Source organism: Cebus imitator, unplaced genomic scaffold (genome assembly GCF_001604975.1).
Source record: "Cebus imitator isolate Cc_AM_T3 unplaced genomic scaffold, Cebus_imitator-1.0 Scaffold522, whole genome shotgun sequence".
In the NCBI taxonomy this organism is placed as follows: domain Eukaryota; kingdom Metazoa; phylum Chordata; class Mammalia; order Primates; family Cebidae; genus Cebus; species Cebus imitator.
In genome coordinates, this window is record NW_016107837.1 from 1010392 (window position 1) to 1027940 (window position 17549).

The following is a 17549-nucleotide window of genomic DNA, read 5'->3' on the forward strand; positions in this document are numbered from 1 at the left end:
CCAGGCTGGAGCACAGCCTTGGTGTCAAAGAGAGACCCTGTCTTTAAAAATCAATCAATCAAAACAAGAAAAATAATCATCAGGGTTCCTGTGGTAACATAGCTTAGTATTTTGTTCTGTTGTGATGAGAACATTTTAGGTTCTGGTCTGTTCCTTCTCACCTCAAGTACTAGAGAAGACAGAGGCTGGACCCTTCTGCTGCCACTTCTGGGGGAGAGCTTGGGCTCCTCCCTGGCTTTTCTGAAACTGTGTCTTCATTTGCAGGATGGACTAGTTGAGCCTGCTTCACTTCCCTCATAGACCGTTTATTTTGGAAGTTTCTTTGAAAACAGAAAAGCACAAATTTAAGGCCAGGTATTACATGCCTGTAATCCCAGTACTTTGGGAGGTTGAGGCAGGCGGATCACTCAGTCCAGGACCAGCCTGGGCAACATGGTGAAACCTTGTCTCTACAAAAAAGACAAAAATTAGTCGGGCACAGTGACATGCACTCAGAGTCCAGCTACTTAGGGGGCTGAGGCAAGAGGCTCACTTGAGCCTGGGAGGTGGAGGCTACAGTGAGCCATGATGGCACCACTGCACTCCAGTCTGGGTGACAGGGCAAGACGCTGTCTCAAAAAAAGAAACGTCATTTTAAGAACCTTTTTAATTCTTTATTATTATTATTATTATTATTTGAGATGGAGTCTTACTCTGTCGCCAGGCTGGAGTGCTGTGGTGTAATCTCGGCTCACTGCAACCTCCGCCTCCCAGGTTCAAGCGATTCTCCTGCCTCAGCCTCCTGAGTAGCTGGGACTACAGGCGCGCACCACCATGCCTGGCTAATTTTTTGTATTTTTAGTAGAAACAGTGTTTCACTGTGTTGGCCAGATGGTCTCAATCTCCTGGCCTCGTGATCTGCCCGTCTTAGCCTCCCAAAGTGTTGGGATTACAGGTGTAAACCACCGCACCCGCCTTTTAATTCTTTTTTTTTTTTTTTTTCGGACGGAGTTTCGCTCTTGTTACCCAGGCTGGAGTGCAATGGTGCGATCTTGGCTCACCGCAACCTCCGCCTCCTGGGTTCAGGCAATTCTCCTGCCTCAGCCTCCTGAGTAGCTGGGATTACAGGCACGCGCCACCATGCCCAGCTAAGTTTTTTTGTATTTTTAGTAGAGACGGGGTTTCACCGTGTTGACCAGGATGGTCTCGATCTCTTGACCTCGTGATCCACCTGCCTCGGCCTCCCAAAGTGCTGGGATTACAGGCTTGAGCCACCGCGCCCAGCTTTTAATTCTTTAAGAAGTAATTAGAGTTGGGTGTGTTAATTTCCTAGAGCTGCTGTAACAAAGTACCACAAACTGGGGGACTTCAAGCAACAGAAACATAATCTTTCACAGTTCTATTGGCCAGAAACCGAAAACCATGGCGTTGGCTCTCTGAAGGTGCTAGGGAAGGACCCTTTCTTGCCTCTTTGACGTTCCTGTGGCAGCTGGCAAGCCTTGGTGTTCCTTGGCTTGTATCCACAAGAAATCACTCATCTTTGTTGTCACATGGCCTTCTTCTATGTGTCTGTCCAGACGTGCATCTTTTAATGAGGACCCCAGTCCCATCCGAATCCTGTTTGTCCTCAGCTTAACTAATTACATCTGCAGATACCCTATCTCTAAATAAGGCTCCATTTCCAGATCCTGGGGGTTTTGCTGTGGGCGTCTTTTTGGAGTACCCACTACAGTAAAGTTTCTACTTTTCCTATCAAAAAGGTGCTTGGAATTGCCCCTTTGATAATTTGATGATAACTGGGTATGGTGGCTTGAGCCTGTAGTCCCAGCTATTCAGGAGGCTGAGGTGGGAGGATTGCCTGAGCCCAGGAGTTTAAGACCAGCCTGGGCTATATTTAGGGAGACGCTCATCTCAAAAAAACATTTTGATGTTATGAAATCTAAAATTATGAACTTGCTTGTGAAAATAGAATTTGGGAGGGCATGGTGGCTCACAGCTGTAATCCCAGCACATTGGGAAGCCCAGGCGGGCGGATTGCTTGAGCCCAGGAGTTCGAGACCAGCCTGAGCATCACAGCAAAACCTTGACTCTACAAAATACAAAAAAGTTAGCCAGGCACGGTGGCACATGCCTATAGTCCCAGCTACTCAGGTTAGGATGGAGAATCACTTGAGCCTGAGGAGGTCAGGGCTGCAGTGAGCCACAATTGTGCTACTGCACTCTAGCCTGGGTGACAGTAAGACCCTGCCTAAAAAAAAGAAAAGAAAAGAAAATGAGAAAGGTCTGGCATGGTGGCTCACACCTGTAATCCCAGCACTTTGGGAGGGCGAGGCAGGCAGATCATCTGAGGTCAGGAGTTCAAGACCAGCCTGGCCAACATGGTGGAACCCCATCTCTACTAAAAATACAAAAATTAGCTGGGTGTGTTGGCGAACACCTGTAGTCCCAGCTACCCGGGAGGCTGAGACAGGAGAACTGCTTGAACTCAGGAGGTGAATGTTGCAGTGCACTCCAGCATGGGCAGCGGAGTGAGACTCAGAAAAAAAAAAAAAAGATTTTAAGATGAAGTTTTAGAACAGAACGTTGTAGCCTGAAAAACTCCAGAGTTAACTGTTAGTTCCAGCGTCTGACTTCTGAATGAGCGTGTGTGTTGTCTAGTGATGGGGCGTCCATGCCAGGTTTCCTTTTGCTTTCTGAACATTTGCTCTTGACATTGGCTCTTTTAATTCAGTAAACTGCACTTTTAAATCCTCCACTTAGGAGATCGAGAGGCTTACTGAGCGACTGGAAGAGAAAGAGAGGGAGATGCAGCAGCTGCTGAGCCAGCCGCAGCACGAGCGAGAGAAGGAGCTCGTCCTGCTGCGGAGGAGCCTGGCGGAGGGGGAGCGGGCCCGGGCCGCCGGTGACGTTCTGTGCCGCTCCTTGGCCAGCGAGACCCATCAGCTGCGGAGGACGCTGACCGCCACCGCTCACATGTGTCAGCATCTGGCCAAGTGTCTGGATGAGCGACAGCAGGCACAGAGGAGCATGGGGGAGAGGAGTCCTGGCAAGGTAGGCCGCAGTGCAAGCGAGTTGTGGTGAGGAGCCTGGGCGCTGGCAGCCATCGCCCGCGGGCTCCTGATCGCAGGGCTCGGGGGGCGCCCCAGAGCCCTCTTGCGTTCTCAGTAACGAGAGTCGGCTGACACTGCAAAACTCGCTCATCCAAGGGTTTCTTTTAAAATGATGGAACATGCAAAATGTGACAGGAAAGCAGGCAGCCACCTCACTGCCCCCACAGCAGGCCTGTAGCTGGCCCTGCACCCCGGCAGGTGATGGCACTTGGGTTTCATGTGCCTCCGCTGAGGGTGAGGAGGAAGAGCTGGGGGTGGCAGAGCTGCCTGGGAGTGCAGTCACCTCCTCCTCATCTGAGGACATTGAAGCACAGTCAGGTATACTGCTGGGGACCAGGAGTGCCTCCAGATTCCACATCCAGAGCTCCTGGAAGGACGGAGTACCCGCCTTCTGCAGGCTCAGCGTGCCTGTGTGGACCTGGGCACAGCCAGAACCGCCATCTCCAAAGCTGGCTTTAGGCGTGTCCTTGCCAGCAGCACAGACTCCTACCAGCTTGGAGGCCTGGCTCAGGGCTGCAGCCTCCTCCTCATCAAAGCCAGGACCAGAGCACAGCAGTGCCAAGTGACAGTGAGGGCCAAAGAAGGGTTCACTGGACCTCCAGGTTGGGCCGGGTCTGGGTGGTAGCTCTGTGTGGGTCCAGTGGGAGAGGGGGACCGTGGGAGTTTCAGCATCAGGAGAAACCAGGGAGCTCCTAGGTGGAAGGGTAGAGGAGCCGTGAGCCCGAGGCCTCTGTGTGCTGAGTGCCAGGGGGCCACTGCGAGCCAGGCACCCTCCATCTTGCTGGTGGTTGTGGTGGTCTGTGTGGCAGGCAGGGAAATGGAGGCACCCCATGCACCTCTCACCGGAACTGAGGCCGCATTGCACTCACACTGCGGGGCATAGGGCCTCTTGCTCGGGGCCTTTCTAGGCAGTTCTCTGAGGCAGCACCAAGGTTCATGCGGAAACACACACTCTGGGATGTTCTGAGCAGATAGGACATCCCGTCCCCATCAGCAGCTTCACTGAAGCGGCCGGCGGGGAGAAGCTTGGCCTGAGAACTGCCCGCCTCAGCTGGGTGGATTCCAGGCCGCGAACCTCAGAGAGAACACAGCTGCATTCAGAAGCCAGAGAAAAAGTGCCATCTGGGCGGAGGCAGGGTCTTCTGTCTGATTTTGAGTCACCGTGTCATTTCCCTCTGGGGATTTGAAAGGAGCCACACTCAGGGCTCAGCCTGAGGCGAGTGTGGGGCCGCTGACAGGGTGGGCCCTCAGCACAGTCTCTAAAGAAGTGTCACTTCTCAGCCTGAGCTCAGCTGAGTCACCCGGGGCTTCCCGGTGTAGGCTGGGTTAGGACACGCACTTCCTTTGTCATTCAGGGGAATCTCAAACATGATGTCACTGAGACGCAGTTGGAATTCTAGGGCACACATGGGCTTCATGAGACTTTCCATTTAGCGCTTGTGGTGGTTAGTGGGGCTCAGTTTGGGTTGTGGCTTCCGTGACTGAATCTCCTGACCCTGCATGGGGCAGAGGTTAGATTGCTGGGTCCAGAGGCCCCTGGTTGAACCTGACTGTCTGCAGGCAGGACACTGTCATGGGCTCCAAAGGAGGTCAGCGGGTGTGTGGCGAGGCCCACCCTGGGCAACTGGGCCCCCTCACTGGAGACTCTCTGGTTTACAGTGAGGTTCAGCTTTCTGCCTTACCTGCTGTCTGTGATAATGGCAAATGTCTGGCAATGAGAAGACTTTGCTATGTCTGGTGTGCCAACCTCTGTAGACATTATGGCTTTAGAATATTTACATTCCAAATATTTAAAAGACAAACAGCTGGCCGAGTGTGGTGGCTCACACCTGTAATCCAAGCACTTTGGAGGCCAAGGCGGGCGGATCACCTGAGGTCGGGAGTTCAAAACCAGCCTGACCAACATGGTGAAACCCATCTAAAAAAATAATCATAATAAAAGACAAACAGCTGAAACTGGTAGGTAGGTTGGGATGAGGACAGTGTCACAGGTGACATGACCCGAAGACTGGGCTGTGGCCTGGGCCTGGTGGGGTGGGCCTGGGCAGGGCGGAGGTGGCCCCTTGTCCCCGCTCTGCTTCTCTGCCAAGTGAACGATCACTATGCGCTGCATTGGGGGATGCAGTGAGACTCTGGCCTTAGTCTCTGGGTCTAGCTTTCTCCCTCCTGCAGTGTGTGATAGAGTGTCTTCTCTCTGTCCCTTCTTCATGCAGTCAGAACATACAGGCGGGCCCGCCTCTGTCCAGAGTGTTATTGAAAAGTTGCAGGAAGAAAACCGACTGCTAAAACAGAAGGTGACTCACGTGAGTGTCCTTCAGGTTTTGTTTGGGAGGAACACATGCCTTCGAACTGTGAGTGAGGGCTCTGTCCTCGGCCGATGCCCAGAGGCTGCCCCCACCTTCTGGCCACTATGGCTTGGCACACAGTCCCTAGAGACTGTACTTTTTTTTAGTGCCTAAAATGATGGACAGGATGTGTTCTGTCCATCTCCATCCCCCTAAAATTAACTCACATGGCAGTGAAGGAAATGCAGGAGTCGCCAGAGGCACCTTTTCTAGCAGAAAAGTCGCACCGAGTCTGCTTCTGTTTCTGCCGGTCGGGTCGCGTACGGGCGTCATCCCAGTGCCTCAGGATTCTCTAGTGGGCTGAGTGTCTGCTCTCCGCAGAACAGGGAGGGGAGCTTCCATGTAAGAGGAAACTCCCACTCTGCGAATCCTGCTGGGAAATAGTTCACACCGGGCGCCGGCCGGAGCAGCACTGGCAGCTGCCTTCGCCATGAGCTTTCCTGCTCCACCTCCACAGGTTGAAGACCTCAATGCCAAGTGGCAGCGCTATGACGCCAGCAGAGACGAATATGTGAGGGGGCTCCATGCCCAGCTCAGGGGGCTGCAGATCCCCCAAGAGCCCGAGCTGATGAGGAAGGAGATCTCCCGGCTCAACAGGCAGTTGGAAGAGAGAATGAACAGCTGTGCAGAAGTGAAGCAGGAGCTGGCGGCCTCGAGGATGGCCCGGGACGCTGCGCTGGAGCGGGTGCAGATGCTGGAGCAGCAGGTGTCTGTCCCCGGGCTCAGGAAGGCACTGACCGATGTCTGCCAGCTGGTGGTGGCCAAAATCATGGGACAGGCTGGGCTGAAGGCTCGGTGGCCCTGAGTGGGCGGTGGTCATGGTGTGGGGGGAGAAGCCAGGTGGAGACTTCCTCCGCCCTTTTGTAGAAACGTGTGTCTTGGCTCTCTTCAGATTCTCGCTTACAAGGACGACTTCATGTCGGAAAGGGCCGATCGGGAACGGGCTCAAAGTCGGATTCAGGAACTGGAGGAAAAAGTCACCTCTTTGCTGCGCCAGGTGTCCTGGAGACAGGTAAGGTGTCAGGGCATTTTCTTCTTGCTTAGGTTTGGGGTTTTTGTTTTTCTCCTCATGAATTTAGAGCCTTTCTGTGTCTGCCAAGGCCCTGATGTGCTGGTGATGAGGGTTGTGGTGAGCCCTTCCTGCTCTGGGAAGAGCCACCTTGCCTGGCACCTGGGGCGTGGCCATGGAAAGCCTCCCTGTGCACTGTGTTTACTTGTGGAGGGGGCTGGCATGGCGGCCTGTATGAGCAGAGGTGACTGTCCTCAGGGACTGTCCTGCCTCCCTGTCCGTCACTGCCATGCAGTCAGAGAGCACGTCCCGGGCCTCAAAGTGTGAGCTCCATACGTGTCTTGTCCTGTCTGTGAGGCAGGAGTCCCGCTTACCCTGTCACATAGATATGATGGCCCTGGGTGTCCAGGAACCTCCCCCAGCTCAGCCTGGCACATGGAGCTGGGCCTTGCTGGCCAGAGGCCCCTCACCCTACCCCTGGGCTCAGTGCTGTCCCTGCCGTGGGGATGCTGTGAGGAGGCCTGGTGTGGATAGGAAGCGATGGAGCTCCTCGCTGTGTGACCCACGGCCCTTCCCTTCTCCTCTCCCTTCTCTTCACTGACTTGTGCTCTGCAGAAATCCCAAAGTTCGTTAGCTCCTTGTCAAGTATCTAACACACGTCTGGCCATGGAGTAAGTCCGGGGCCCCACTCAAAGACCTTCCTTCCCTGACACAGACTGAAAGGTAGTGGTACCCCTCACAGTCAACGTACCCGGGCAGGAGCTGGGACGCCAGGCTGAGCCGCTCCTTGTGGCAGGGTGTGGACAGGGACCCTGGGGCTGAGGGCCAGCCCCACTGCCCTGTTCTGAGCAGCCACTGGGCCTCTGTGCCTTCTGCTTCTCCTGCACAAAGGGCACAGGGGAATCATGGTGGGCGCCTCTTCTAACACACCCTTGGCCTAAGTTTGCAGCTGAGGGCTGGACACAGGCAGCCGTTTGTAGTCACGCATGAAGGAGGAGGAACCTGGTGGGGACTGTCTTCCCCGCTTAAGTCCACAGGCTGACAAGGAGGCGCTGGAGGCCTCACCAGCCACAGCAGGCCCTGCCTGGAGCCCCTGCCCGGCCCCTGCAGCCTTCTCGGCGTCACAGAATAGGGTGTGTCTGTGGCTCCCCATCCCCCAGTTCCAGATTCTCCTCAGTCGCTGGGACAGCAGGCCTGGGACAGGGATCCGTCAGCACGTCCCTTGGGCAGGAATAAGAGCATCTGGCTACAGAACGACGTGTGGGTTTTCCTGGGATTTGGTTTTGCCTGTGGGTTTTCGGGGCTCCATGAATTTGAGGAAGCCATGATGTGGACTGAGGGGACACTAATGGTACAATCATGAGGATGGGCTCAGGCAGCCTCTCAAAGATTTCAGACCAGAAGAACTGGTTCTAGACCTACAGGCCCAGATGCTTAGCCCCAAGGGTAAAATTTCTGGTGGGGCTGGAGACTTTGTACTAAGTGGCCTCTGTGTCCCTTTCTGCAGTAGCCTGGGGCCCCTGGGGTGTTGCTCAGTCCCTAGGTGGCATACCCAGGGACATGGTGCTGAAGGCTTGGCTAACAAGCTGTGGTCCCACCGGGGAAAAGCCACACTCAGAAGGACGTGGAAGCCCGAGGCCCACTGCAATGGTGCCCCAGATGAGCGGTAAGGGCTGCAGGCCACAGTGCGTCAGGACAGACGTTTGGAGAACGTGTGCTAAGCTGTGCCAAGTGGTGGGGCCAAGCCAGGGACACTTCCTGCTGCTACTGAAGGACTCCCTGGGCCCCAGAGTGCTCACAGAGGAGACGCAGAGTGGGGTTGGGACCGTTTGCCCAGCTCCCCGCCCTGGGCTCTGCCGCCTCTATGCTGTGGTGGTGTGTGGGCCACATCGTCAGGGCCACCTTCTCCGTCAGGTCCCCTGGGGCCGATGGGGCTTCCACCAAGGGGTTGGGGAGTGGATCCCGGTAGGGCCTGTTTCTTCATGAGTGCATGAGGGCGCATGTGCGTGATCTCTTCAGTCATTCACTGAGCACCCCTTTGTCTGGGCTCTGGGGTACAGCAGGAAGCAAAGTGAGGGATTGCAGTTCCGTTCAGGGACAGATGCAGCAGCGCTGGCTGCCGGAACCTGAGAGCGGCTTTGTGACCTTCATCACAGCCCATGTAAATAGACCCTTGCCTTTTCTGCAGGATTCTCAAGAGCTGGACGCCTGCCGGACTCACACTGGGAGCAAAACTGCCAAATACTTGGCCACCGATGCATTGGCGCTTATGGTGCCACGTGGCTCGAGGCCTGGGACTGGGTCCCAACAGTTGGAACCCCCTGCAGAGGACGGGCATCCTGGCGCAGCTCAGAAAGGCCAGGGGGACCTTCAGTGCCCTCACTGCCTTCAGTGCTTCAGCGACGAGCAAGGTGAAGAGCTCCTCAGGCATGTGGCCGAGTGCTGCCAGTGACCGAGATTCCACCCATGCATGCCCTTGCCACTCCCTGGCCCAGCGCAGCTGCCCTCAGGGATAGGGTGGGTGCTCTCAACTCCATGGATTAAGTTCTACTGAGATCCAAGGCTCGTAAAATAGGTGTGGGGCACTGTGATCATTTGGTACCCCTTTGGCTATGGAACAGGCTGGGTCACAGGGAACTGCCAGTGAGGCTAGAGGCTGGAGGTGGAGATGGGGTCAGAAACATCTGGCAGAGGGAGGTCCCAGTCTTGTGTCTCCATCAGGCTGAAGCCAGCGATCTGATGCTGGCATGCCAGCCCTCCCCTGCCTGCACCTGGGAATGCCGCAGCTTGCCAGAAAGGGGTGGCTGCCTGTGGGAGCCACTCATACGGTCCCCTGGGTGGAAGCCCATCCTCTTCTACGGGATAAGGTGTCTCCTCTCTGCCTGGAACCGGGAGGTTTGCCACATGGAGTATTGCGGCTGTGCGTCACACTAGGGCCACCCGCCATCACAGAGCCACATGTCTACACTGCAAAACAGCATCGAATAGCATGTGTCGCATATCCAGAACTTAAAGCACACTTATTTTGTTCTGCCTATTTTTATAATAAATGTTCTTGCCACTGTGACTGCTCTGAGAATTTGTGTTGGGAGCTGGGCTGCAGGGACTGGGCAGTGTTTTCAGCAGCAGCTGGAGCTGCTGGCATGGGAACCAAGACAAGGGGGTCCGTGGGAGGCTGGCTGTGTTAGGGTTCTCTAGAGGGACAGACTCGGAGTATATACATAGAAGTGAAGATTTCCCTTCACTGCTGTCCTCCAGGGATGTCCTAGAAAGCGGCTGTGGCGCTGCAGCTGTCCACTTTCTGTATATAGGGGGAGTTCATTAACTTACACGATCACAAGGTCCTGTTCTCAGGCTGAGGAGCAAGGAGAGCCAGTCCCAGTTCCAAAACAAGAATGTCGAGACCGGTGTCCGAGGACGGGAAGCATCTCGCACAGGAGGTGTCGGCTGGGAGGCCAGGCCCGTCTCTTCTCATTTTTCTGCCTGCTTTATCTTCTAGCTGCGCTGGCAGCTGATGAGATGGTGCCCACCAGATTCAGGGTGGGGCTGCCTTCCCAGCCCACTGACTCCAGTGTTAATCCCTTGGCAACACCCTCACAGACACACCCAGGATCAATACTTTGCATCCTTCCACCCAATCAAGCTGACAGTACTAACCATCACAAGTCCACCCCTTGTCAACTTGAACCCATACACATCTCCTGAGCTCATACACAATCTTCAAATAATGAGGTCACAATTAACACCCAACATAATACAGCTCTCCTTCATACAACCAGAAACGCACCGATCCCCAACCCAGATGCCGTCACATAAACAGTGCTTAAATGCTGATGTGAAATCAGTAAGCCTTGTGTCACAGGATAAAGGAGAAAGGAAAGGAAAGGATTGTTTTAGCACAGGTGTAAACGTGCACAACCATTTTTAACAAAAGAAGGAGGAAATGCTCGTGGCAACTGCAGGCCTGGTTTCTGCAGCTGATCACACGGTCGGTACTGACGACTGCCTTCTCCCACCCATTCTGTGTTCCCTTTGCCTTCAGCAAGCACCTCAGCAGTTGGTGGTTATTTTCCTGGTGGGGCCACCCAAACCTTCACTCCTGAGGGGTCTGGCTCATCTGCAGTCCTGCCTGGATTGGGCTGCCGTAGTTTCCCATTGCCTTAATCACAGGGCATGGTAATCTGAAGAGGCACCCTAAGGGATCTCCTGTCTTCCATGCATACTCTTCCCCACCTCCCTTGTGGGGTCGTAGACTGATTTCATCTTGATAGTCCGGGTCAATCACCCCGGCCAACACTGTAACCCCCTTCTTAGCCTGTAGACTTACAGGTAGGAGGAGCCCAAAGTGTCCAGGTGGCAATCTTCCAGCTTAATGGAATCATTGTGTCTCCTGGTGGCAGCGTTCCTCCCTCTGGAACTAAGACCTCTAGGCCAGCAGAACGTAATGTCGTGGGAATAGGAAGCACAAATGTTGCTAGTGGGCCCCTAGGGGTGATGGTGGGTGGTGCCACTTCCACTTCCACCCCTTGATTCCTGGACCCATGAATCCTGGCCGTGGGAGAAACAGTAGCATATATTGGATACTGAGAGCATACCCGGCCTTCTGGAGAACTTTGCCCTAGTTGTAATTGTGACTTCTAAAGGCCATTCCACCATTCTATCCAGATGCTTCAGGATGGTGGGGAACATGGTAAGCGCAGTGAATTCCATGAATGTGAGCCCACTGCCGCACTTCTCTAGCTGTAAAATGAGCACCTTGGTCAGAGGCAGTGCTGTGTGGAACACCATGACGGTGGATGAGGCGTTCCGTGAGTTCACGGATGGTAGTCTTTGCAGAAACTCTGGGTGCAGGATAGGCAAACCCATAACCAGAGTCAGTGTCTAGTCCAGTGAGGACAAACCTCTGCCCTTTCCATGATGGAAGGGGTCCAGTATAATCAACCTGCCAGCAGGTCGCTGGCTGATCGCCCTGAGGAATGGTGCCATACTGAGGGCTCAGTGCTGGTCTCTGCTGCTGGCACATTGGGCACTCAGCAGTGGCCGTAGCCAGGTCAGCCCTGGTGAGGGGAGGTCCATGTTGCTGAGCCCGTGCGTAACCTCCATCCCTGCCATCATGGTCACTTTCTTTATGGGCCCATTGGGCGATGACAGGGGAGGCTGGGGAGAGAGGCTGAGTGGTGTCCACAGAACGGGTCATCCTACCCACTTGATTATTAAAATCCCCCTCTGCTGAGGTCACCCATTGGTGAGCACCCACATGGGATACAAACACCTTCACAGTTTTTGATTACTCAGAGAGGTCCATCCGCACACCTCTTCCCCGGATTTCTTTGTCACCAATTTTCCAATCATGCTTCTTCCAAGTCCCTGACCATCCAGCCAAATCATTGTCTACAGCCCATGAGTCAGTGTGCAATCGCACATCTGGCCATTTCTCCTCCACGCAAAGTGCACAGTCAGGTGCACTGCTCCAAGTTCTGCCCACTGGGAAGATTTCCCCTCACCGCTGTCCCTCAGGGATGTCCTAGAAAGGGGCTGTGTGCTGCAGCTGTCCACTTTCGGGTGATGCCTGCGTGTGGTGCAGAACCATCTGTGAACCAGGCCCTAGTCTTCTCTTCCTCTGTCAACTGATCACAGGGAACTCCCCATGAGGCCATTGGTGCAGGCTGGGGGAGACAAGGCAGGTGGCAGGAGTGGAGACCATGGGCATCTGAGCCACTTCCTCATGTGACTTACTTGTGCCTTCAGGACCTGCTGGAGTCTGATCACGTATACGCCACTTCCAACTGATGACGGAACGCTGCTGTGTGCAACCCACTTTATGGCTGTATGGGTCAGAAGGCACTCAGTTCATGACAGGCGGTTCAGGTCGCATGGTGACTTGATGACCTAGAGTCAGACGTTCCATTTCCACCAAAGCCCAGTAACAGGCCAAGAGAGCAGTTGTCTGCAGAAGACGGCTGGGCCTTGCTCCAAAACCCTAGAGGCCTCTGCTGTGATTCTCCTGTGGGGGCTGCCAAAGGCTCCACACAGCATCCCTGTCTGCACTGACACCTCAGCACCATTGGATCTGCTGGGTCACATGGCCCAAGTGGCAGGGCAGCCTGCACAGCAGCCGGGGCCTGGTGCAGAGCCTTCTCCTGTGCTGGACCCCACTCAAAACCGGCAGCCCTTCCAGTCACTCGATATATGTGCCAGAGTAACACACACAAATGAGGAACGTGTTGCCTCCAAAATCCGAACAGGCCCACTAGACGCTGTGTCTCTTCTTGATTGTAGCAGGGGCCAAATGTGCAAGTTTCCTTCACCTTGGAAAGAATATGCTGACAGGCCCTACACCACTGGACCCCTAGAAATTTTACTGAGATAGAAGGTCTCTGAATTTTTTTTTTTCTTTTGAGATGGAGTCTTGCTCTGTTGCCCAGGCTAGAGTATAGTGGCGTGATCTCAACCTCTGCCTTCTGGGTTCAAGTGATTCTTCTGCCTCAGCCTCCTGAGTAGCTGGGATTACAGGCACATGCCATGACGCCTGGCTAATTTCTGTATTTTTAGTAGAGACAGGGGTTTCACTATGTTGGCCAGGCTGGTCTTGAACTCCTGACCTCATGATCTGCCTGCCTTGGCCTCCCAAAGTGCTGGGATTACAGGCGTGAGCCACTGCACCCAGCCTGGTCCCTGAATTTTTGTTGGATTTATTTCCTATCCTCTGGCACCAAACGGTCTCACCAATAAGTCCAGTGTGTTTGCTACTTCTTGCTCACTGGATCCAGTCAGCATAAAGTCATCCATGTGATGGACCAGTGTGATATCTCGGAAGCGAAAAGCAAGATCTCTCCGAATAAGATGATGACACAAAGCGGGAGAGTTGATAAACCCCTGAGGTAGAGCAGTAAAGGTATATTGTTGGCCTTGCCAGCTGAAGACAGATTGCTTCTGGTGGGTCCTATGGACGGGAATGGAGAAAAAGGCATTTGCCAAGTCAATGGCTGCATACCAGGTACCAGGAGATGTGTTCATCTGCTCAAGCAAGGAAACACATCTGGTACAGCAGCTGAAATTGGAGTCGCCACTTGGTTAAGCTTACAGTAATCCACTGTCATTCTCCAAGTTCCACCTGTCTTCGGCCCAGGCCAAATGGGAGAGCTGAACAGGGATGCGGTGGGAATCACCACCCTGCATCTTTCAAGTCCTAGATGGTGGCGCCAATCTCCGCAATCCCTCCAGGGATGTGATACTGTTTTTATTTTCTCTTTTTCTAGGTATAGACAGCTCTTATGGCTTCCATCTGGCTTTTCCCACCATAATAGCCTACACCCTACCAGTCAGGGAGCCAATGCGGGGTTTCTGCCAGCTGCTAAGTATGTCTATGCTGATTATGCCCTCTGGCACTGGGAAAATGACCACAGGATGAGCCCGGGAACCCACTGAGCCCACTATAAGTCAAACATGAGCTAAAACTCCATTACTTACCTGACCTCCATAAGCCCCTAGTTTATCTGGAGGACCACAATGATGTTTGCAGTTCCCTAGAATCAGTGTCAGCTCAGAGTCAGTGTCCAGCAGTTCCCGAAATGTCTGATCATGTCCCTTTCACATGTTACCAATACACAGGGTAACCAATACACAGTTACCCTGGTAAAAGGCCAGAGGTCTCCCTGGGGAAAGTTGGGAGTAAGATTCACTGCATAAATTGTCAGTAATGTGGCAGGGTCCTTCCTCAAGGGGACCCGGCCTCCCCTTCATTCAAGGGGTTCTGGGTCGGTAAACTGGCTTAAGTCCGGAAATTGATTGAAGGGCCGTGATTCTTTGTTTTTATAATTCAAATTAGTCTTTTGTCCATTCAACCTAGAATTTTTCTGCTTATATAAATAAGTGACAATGCTGTAGGTTCCTATCAATTTCCCTTCTAGGAACACTGTGATTAATTTGCCAACGCCAGAGCTCTCCGTGAGTCAGACTATTCTGATTGCTGCTTTTCCTCTGCCATCCATTCTGGTCGCTACGCTCACCTTGCCTTTGATGGGTGAGTGCCGCCACTTGGCCCCAGCCAGCTTGGGATCCAATTATTCCCACTGTATTTAAATTCTGTAGTTGAGTGACTGTGGTTGCCACTGTTGGATCTGACATACGGAGAAGAGCAATTACGGGCCCTTCAGAGATGCAGGTGTTGCCCTCACAAATCTATTTCACAAGGCACTGGTCAAGAGGATATCTTCTGGACTTTCCCAGGTGGGATGGGTAGGTCTAAAGTGGCTCATCCACGCCACCATCCCAATCTCCCTAAGCCTCTGGACCCCTTCCTCTACATTAAACCAAAGAAGATCAGGCATTTCCAGCTCACTCACAGTGGGCCATCTTTTAATCCATATTTCAGCTAACCAAGCAAATAAACTATTAGAATGTTTTTAACTCCCTGAGGTGTGACATTAAATACAGAGTCCCTACTTAGTGGGCCCAAATCAATCAATTCAGCCTGACCCAACTCTGTGTGCCTTCCACCATTATCCCACACCCTTAACATCCATTCCCATGCCCATTCTCCAGATTTCTGTTTATAAAAATTAGAGAATTCAAGCAGCTGTTTTCAAGCGTAGTGCACCTCCTCATGGGTCATACCCTCAATCTCACCTCTAGGGGCCCACTGGGACTTTAGTCTAGTTATAGGTCTAGAAGCAAACAGGGGTGTTGGGGGTAGCTCCTGGGGAGAATCAACATTATCTTGCATGACAACTGCCTCAGGGTGTAATAACCTGCCCTGGGCTGGCATAACTGACTCCATTTTAGCTGTAAACTCCAACCTGGCTTCCCCTCCTTACCACAGCCCCTTTGGGTGCATAACCGGGTCACGCTTCATTTAGAGGCATTGAAGGTGCTGTTCTTAGCACTTGTCACCACTGTAACCTCATCCTGCTTGGCATACCTCCCCCTGCTACTGTAAGAAAAAGATTTCCCTTTGATCATTGTGTGGAAGGAGTCTGATCGCCCCCCCTTCTTGGACCACCTGTGCCCGCAGCCCCTTCCTCTAACCTGCTTTTCTGTTTCTGTAAGATTCCGCTTCAGCTACGTACTCCCCTCCCCTACCTAAATCAAGGTATAAAAGATAATCAGGCCCCTTCCTCGGGGCCGAGAGAATTTTGAGTGTTAGCTGTCTCTCAATCGCTGGCTAATAAAGGACTCTTTTTTTTTTTTTTTTTTTTTTAAAGACGGGTTTCACCATGTTGGTCAGGCTGGTCTTGAACTCCCCACCTCAGGTGATCTGCCCACCTTGGCCTCCAAAGTGCTTGGATTACAGGCGTGAGCCACCGTGCCCGGCCTGGCTATTCTATTTTCTTGAGCCGTCTGGCTAGTAGCCTTTAATTGCTCGGCCATTCCTTTAGCAGCATCTCTAGTAAGTTAATAAACTGCTGTTGATTGTAATAAATGTGATTTATCCAATCTATGTTTTTATTACTTGTAACCTACCAGGATATTGACTCAAATTCTGCAGCTACTTGACTTTGGGCTTTACATTTACCTGGTACTCCTCATGGGACTCCGATTGCATCTAAATAGACGTGAGAGTCGGAAGACTCATAAGGGGCTTCTCCTGCTTTATGATGTTGTATTTTTCCATCCCCTGGTTGGTGAAATGCCAGGGTGAAAGGAATAGCCAACTGGCCTAGAGCTCAGGTACTGCTCCAGTTACCCGGCAGAGTGTCTAGTAAAGGCCCACGACATCACCACACGTCTGCTCGGGGACGGCCCGGTAAAGGCCCAACACAATGCCACAACACGTCTGCTCGGGGATGGCCCGGTAAAGGCCCACCATGACGCCACCACACGTCTGCTCTGGGATGGCCCGGTAAAGGCCAACACCACCACGCGTCTGCTCAGGGACGGCCCAGTAAAGGCCCACCACGACGCCACCACGTGTGTGCTCGGGGACGGCCCGGTAAAGGCCCACCACGACGCCACCACGTGTCTGCTCGGGGACGGCCCGGTAAAGGCCCACCACGACGCCACCACGTGTCTGCTTGGGGACGGCCCGGTTAAAGGCCCACGACACCACCACACGTCTGCTCGGGGATGGACAAGGGCTGACTGATTGGTGAGCTTCTGAAATGTCATAAGCTCACTGCATCCCTTCAGGCCTCTGAGGAAAGCTACGTTTCCTCCTTGTCGTGAGAGACATGATGTGGGCTTAGTGTCGGGAGACAGAAGCTGGATGGCCCTCGGGGCTGACCGCAGGGTGTTGAACTTTGGAATACAGCAGAGAGAGCTTGGCACGACTTGCTGTCCCAGGCTGTGGAATTCTGGAAAAGTGCTACCATACAGCCCATGCCTGGTCGACGGGAGGATGTCCTAGTGGAAAGGGGACACCTGGGCCTCTGGCCTGCCGTGTGCACAAGCAAAACAATTGCTTTTGTTTAACATGCCAATGGAATATTTGATGTATTCTAACCAGGCATCTGCATCTTGATATCCTGTCTGTATTGCTGAAGTTGGTTTTAAGTCATTTACTTCTACAACATCTACTGTGGTCCTATCGTTGGCTCTGGAAGGGATGACAGTTTGATTAGAAGAAGGTCTAAATGGAGAAGAGGGGAAGGGGGCAAAGATGACGGATTAATAAAACGCATTTTGAAAGGTCTGAGGTCTGTGCCGGCCAAGTTGGCCCCTGTGCTGTAGAAGCGACCTAAACTGCGGTCAGGATCAGTGGAGGCAGAGCTTAGAGAGCTGGATTGCTGTGGTACTGTTGACAGAAGGAACACTTTCTTTGGTGAACGGAGGTATGGCTTTAGAGAGCTGCAGCTCTTGGAGGAAGTCCACCCTTGTTCCTTAGTGGCCCCTAGGACATCGTCCCAGGAGGGACAGTCACATCCTAGAAACATCCTCGTTTAGCTCCTAAAATGTGAGAAATATGGGGGATTTGGTTTCTATGAAGCAAGGGTCACAGAGGTCAGAAGTGACTTTGGAAGGACAGAGGTATTTTCTAAGGACGCCAGTTGCCTTTAGTTTTGGAGATCCCCACAAGGCAGGCGAGACGGGCGTCACATGTGATGGTCTCAGGATGAGGTGACCGGGTCACATTAATAACGAGGGCGTCAGCAGTGGAACAAGAAAAGA

At 53.1% G+C, this 17549-nt stretch overlaps 1 protein-coding gene across 1 annotated transcript; it reads left to right on the forward strand.

Annotated features, from left to right (window-relative positions):
- The first annotated feature begins 2687 nt into the window (after nt 1–2687).
- On the forward strand, nt 2688–9514 carry TNIP2 (TNFAIP3 interacting protein 2). Its single transcript, XM_017514328.2, has 5 exons — nt 2688–3030; nt 5303–5392; nt 5892–6140; nt 6327–6446; nt 8632–9514. Exons 1-5 carry the CDS (start codon nt 2785–2787, stop codon nt 8893–8895), a joined length of 969 nt encoding a protein of 322 aa, XP_017369817.1. The 5' UTR covers nt 2688–2784; the 3' UTR covers nt 8896–9514.
- The last annotated feature ends 8035 nt before the right edge of the window (nt 9515–17549 follow it).

Excerpts from the sequence above, each read along its gene's own strand:
- TNIP2 (XM_017514328.2), top strand. The coding sequence starts at position 2,785 with ATGCAGCAGCTGCTGAGCCAGCCGCAGCACGAGCGAGAGAAGGAGCTC. Across the intron at positions 3,031-5,302 it reads GGGAGAGGAGTCCTGGCAAG|TCAGAACATACAGGCGGGCC; the intron begins GTAGGCCGCAGT and ends TTCTTCATGCAG. Across the intron at positions 6,447-8,631 it reads GCCAGGTGTCCTGGAGACAG|GATTCTCAAGAGCTGGACGC; the intron begins GTAAGGTGTCAG and ends CCTTTTCTGCAG.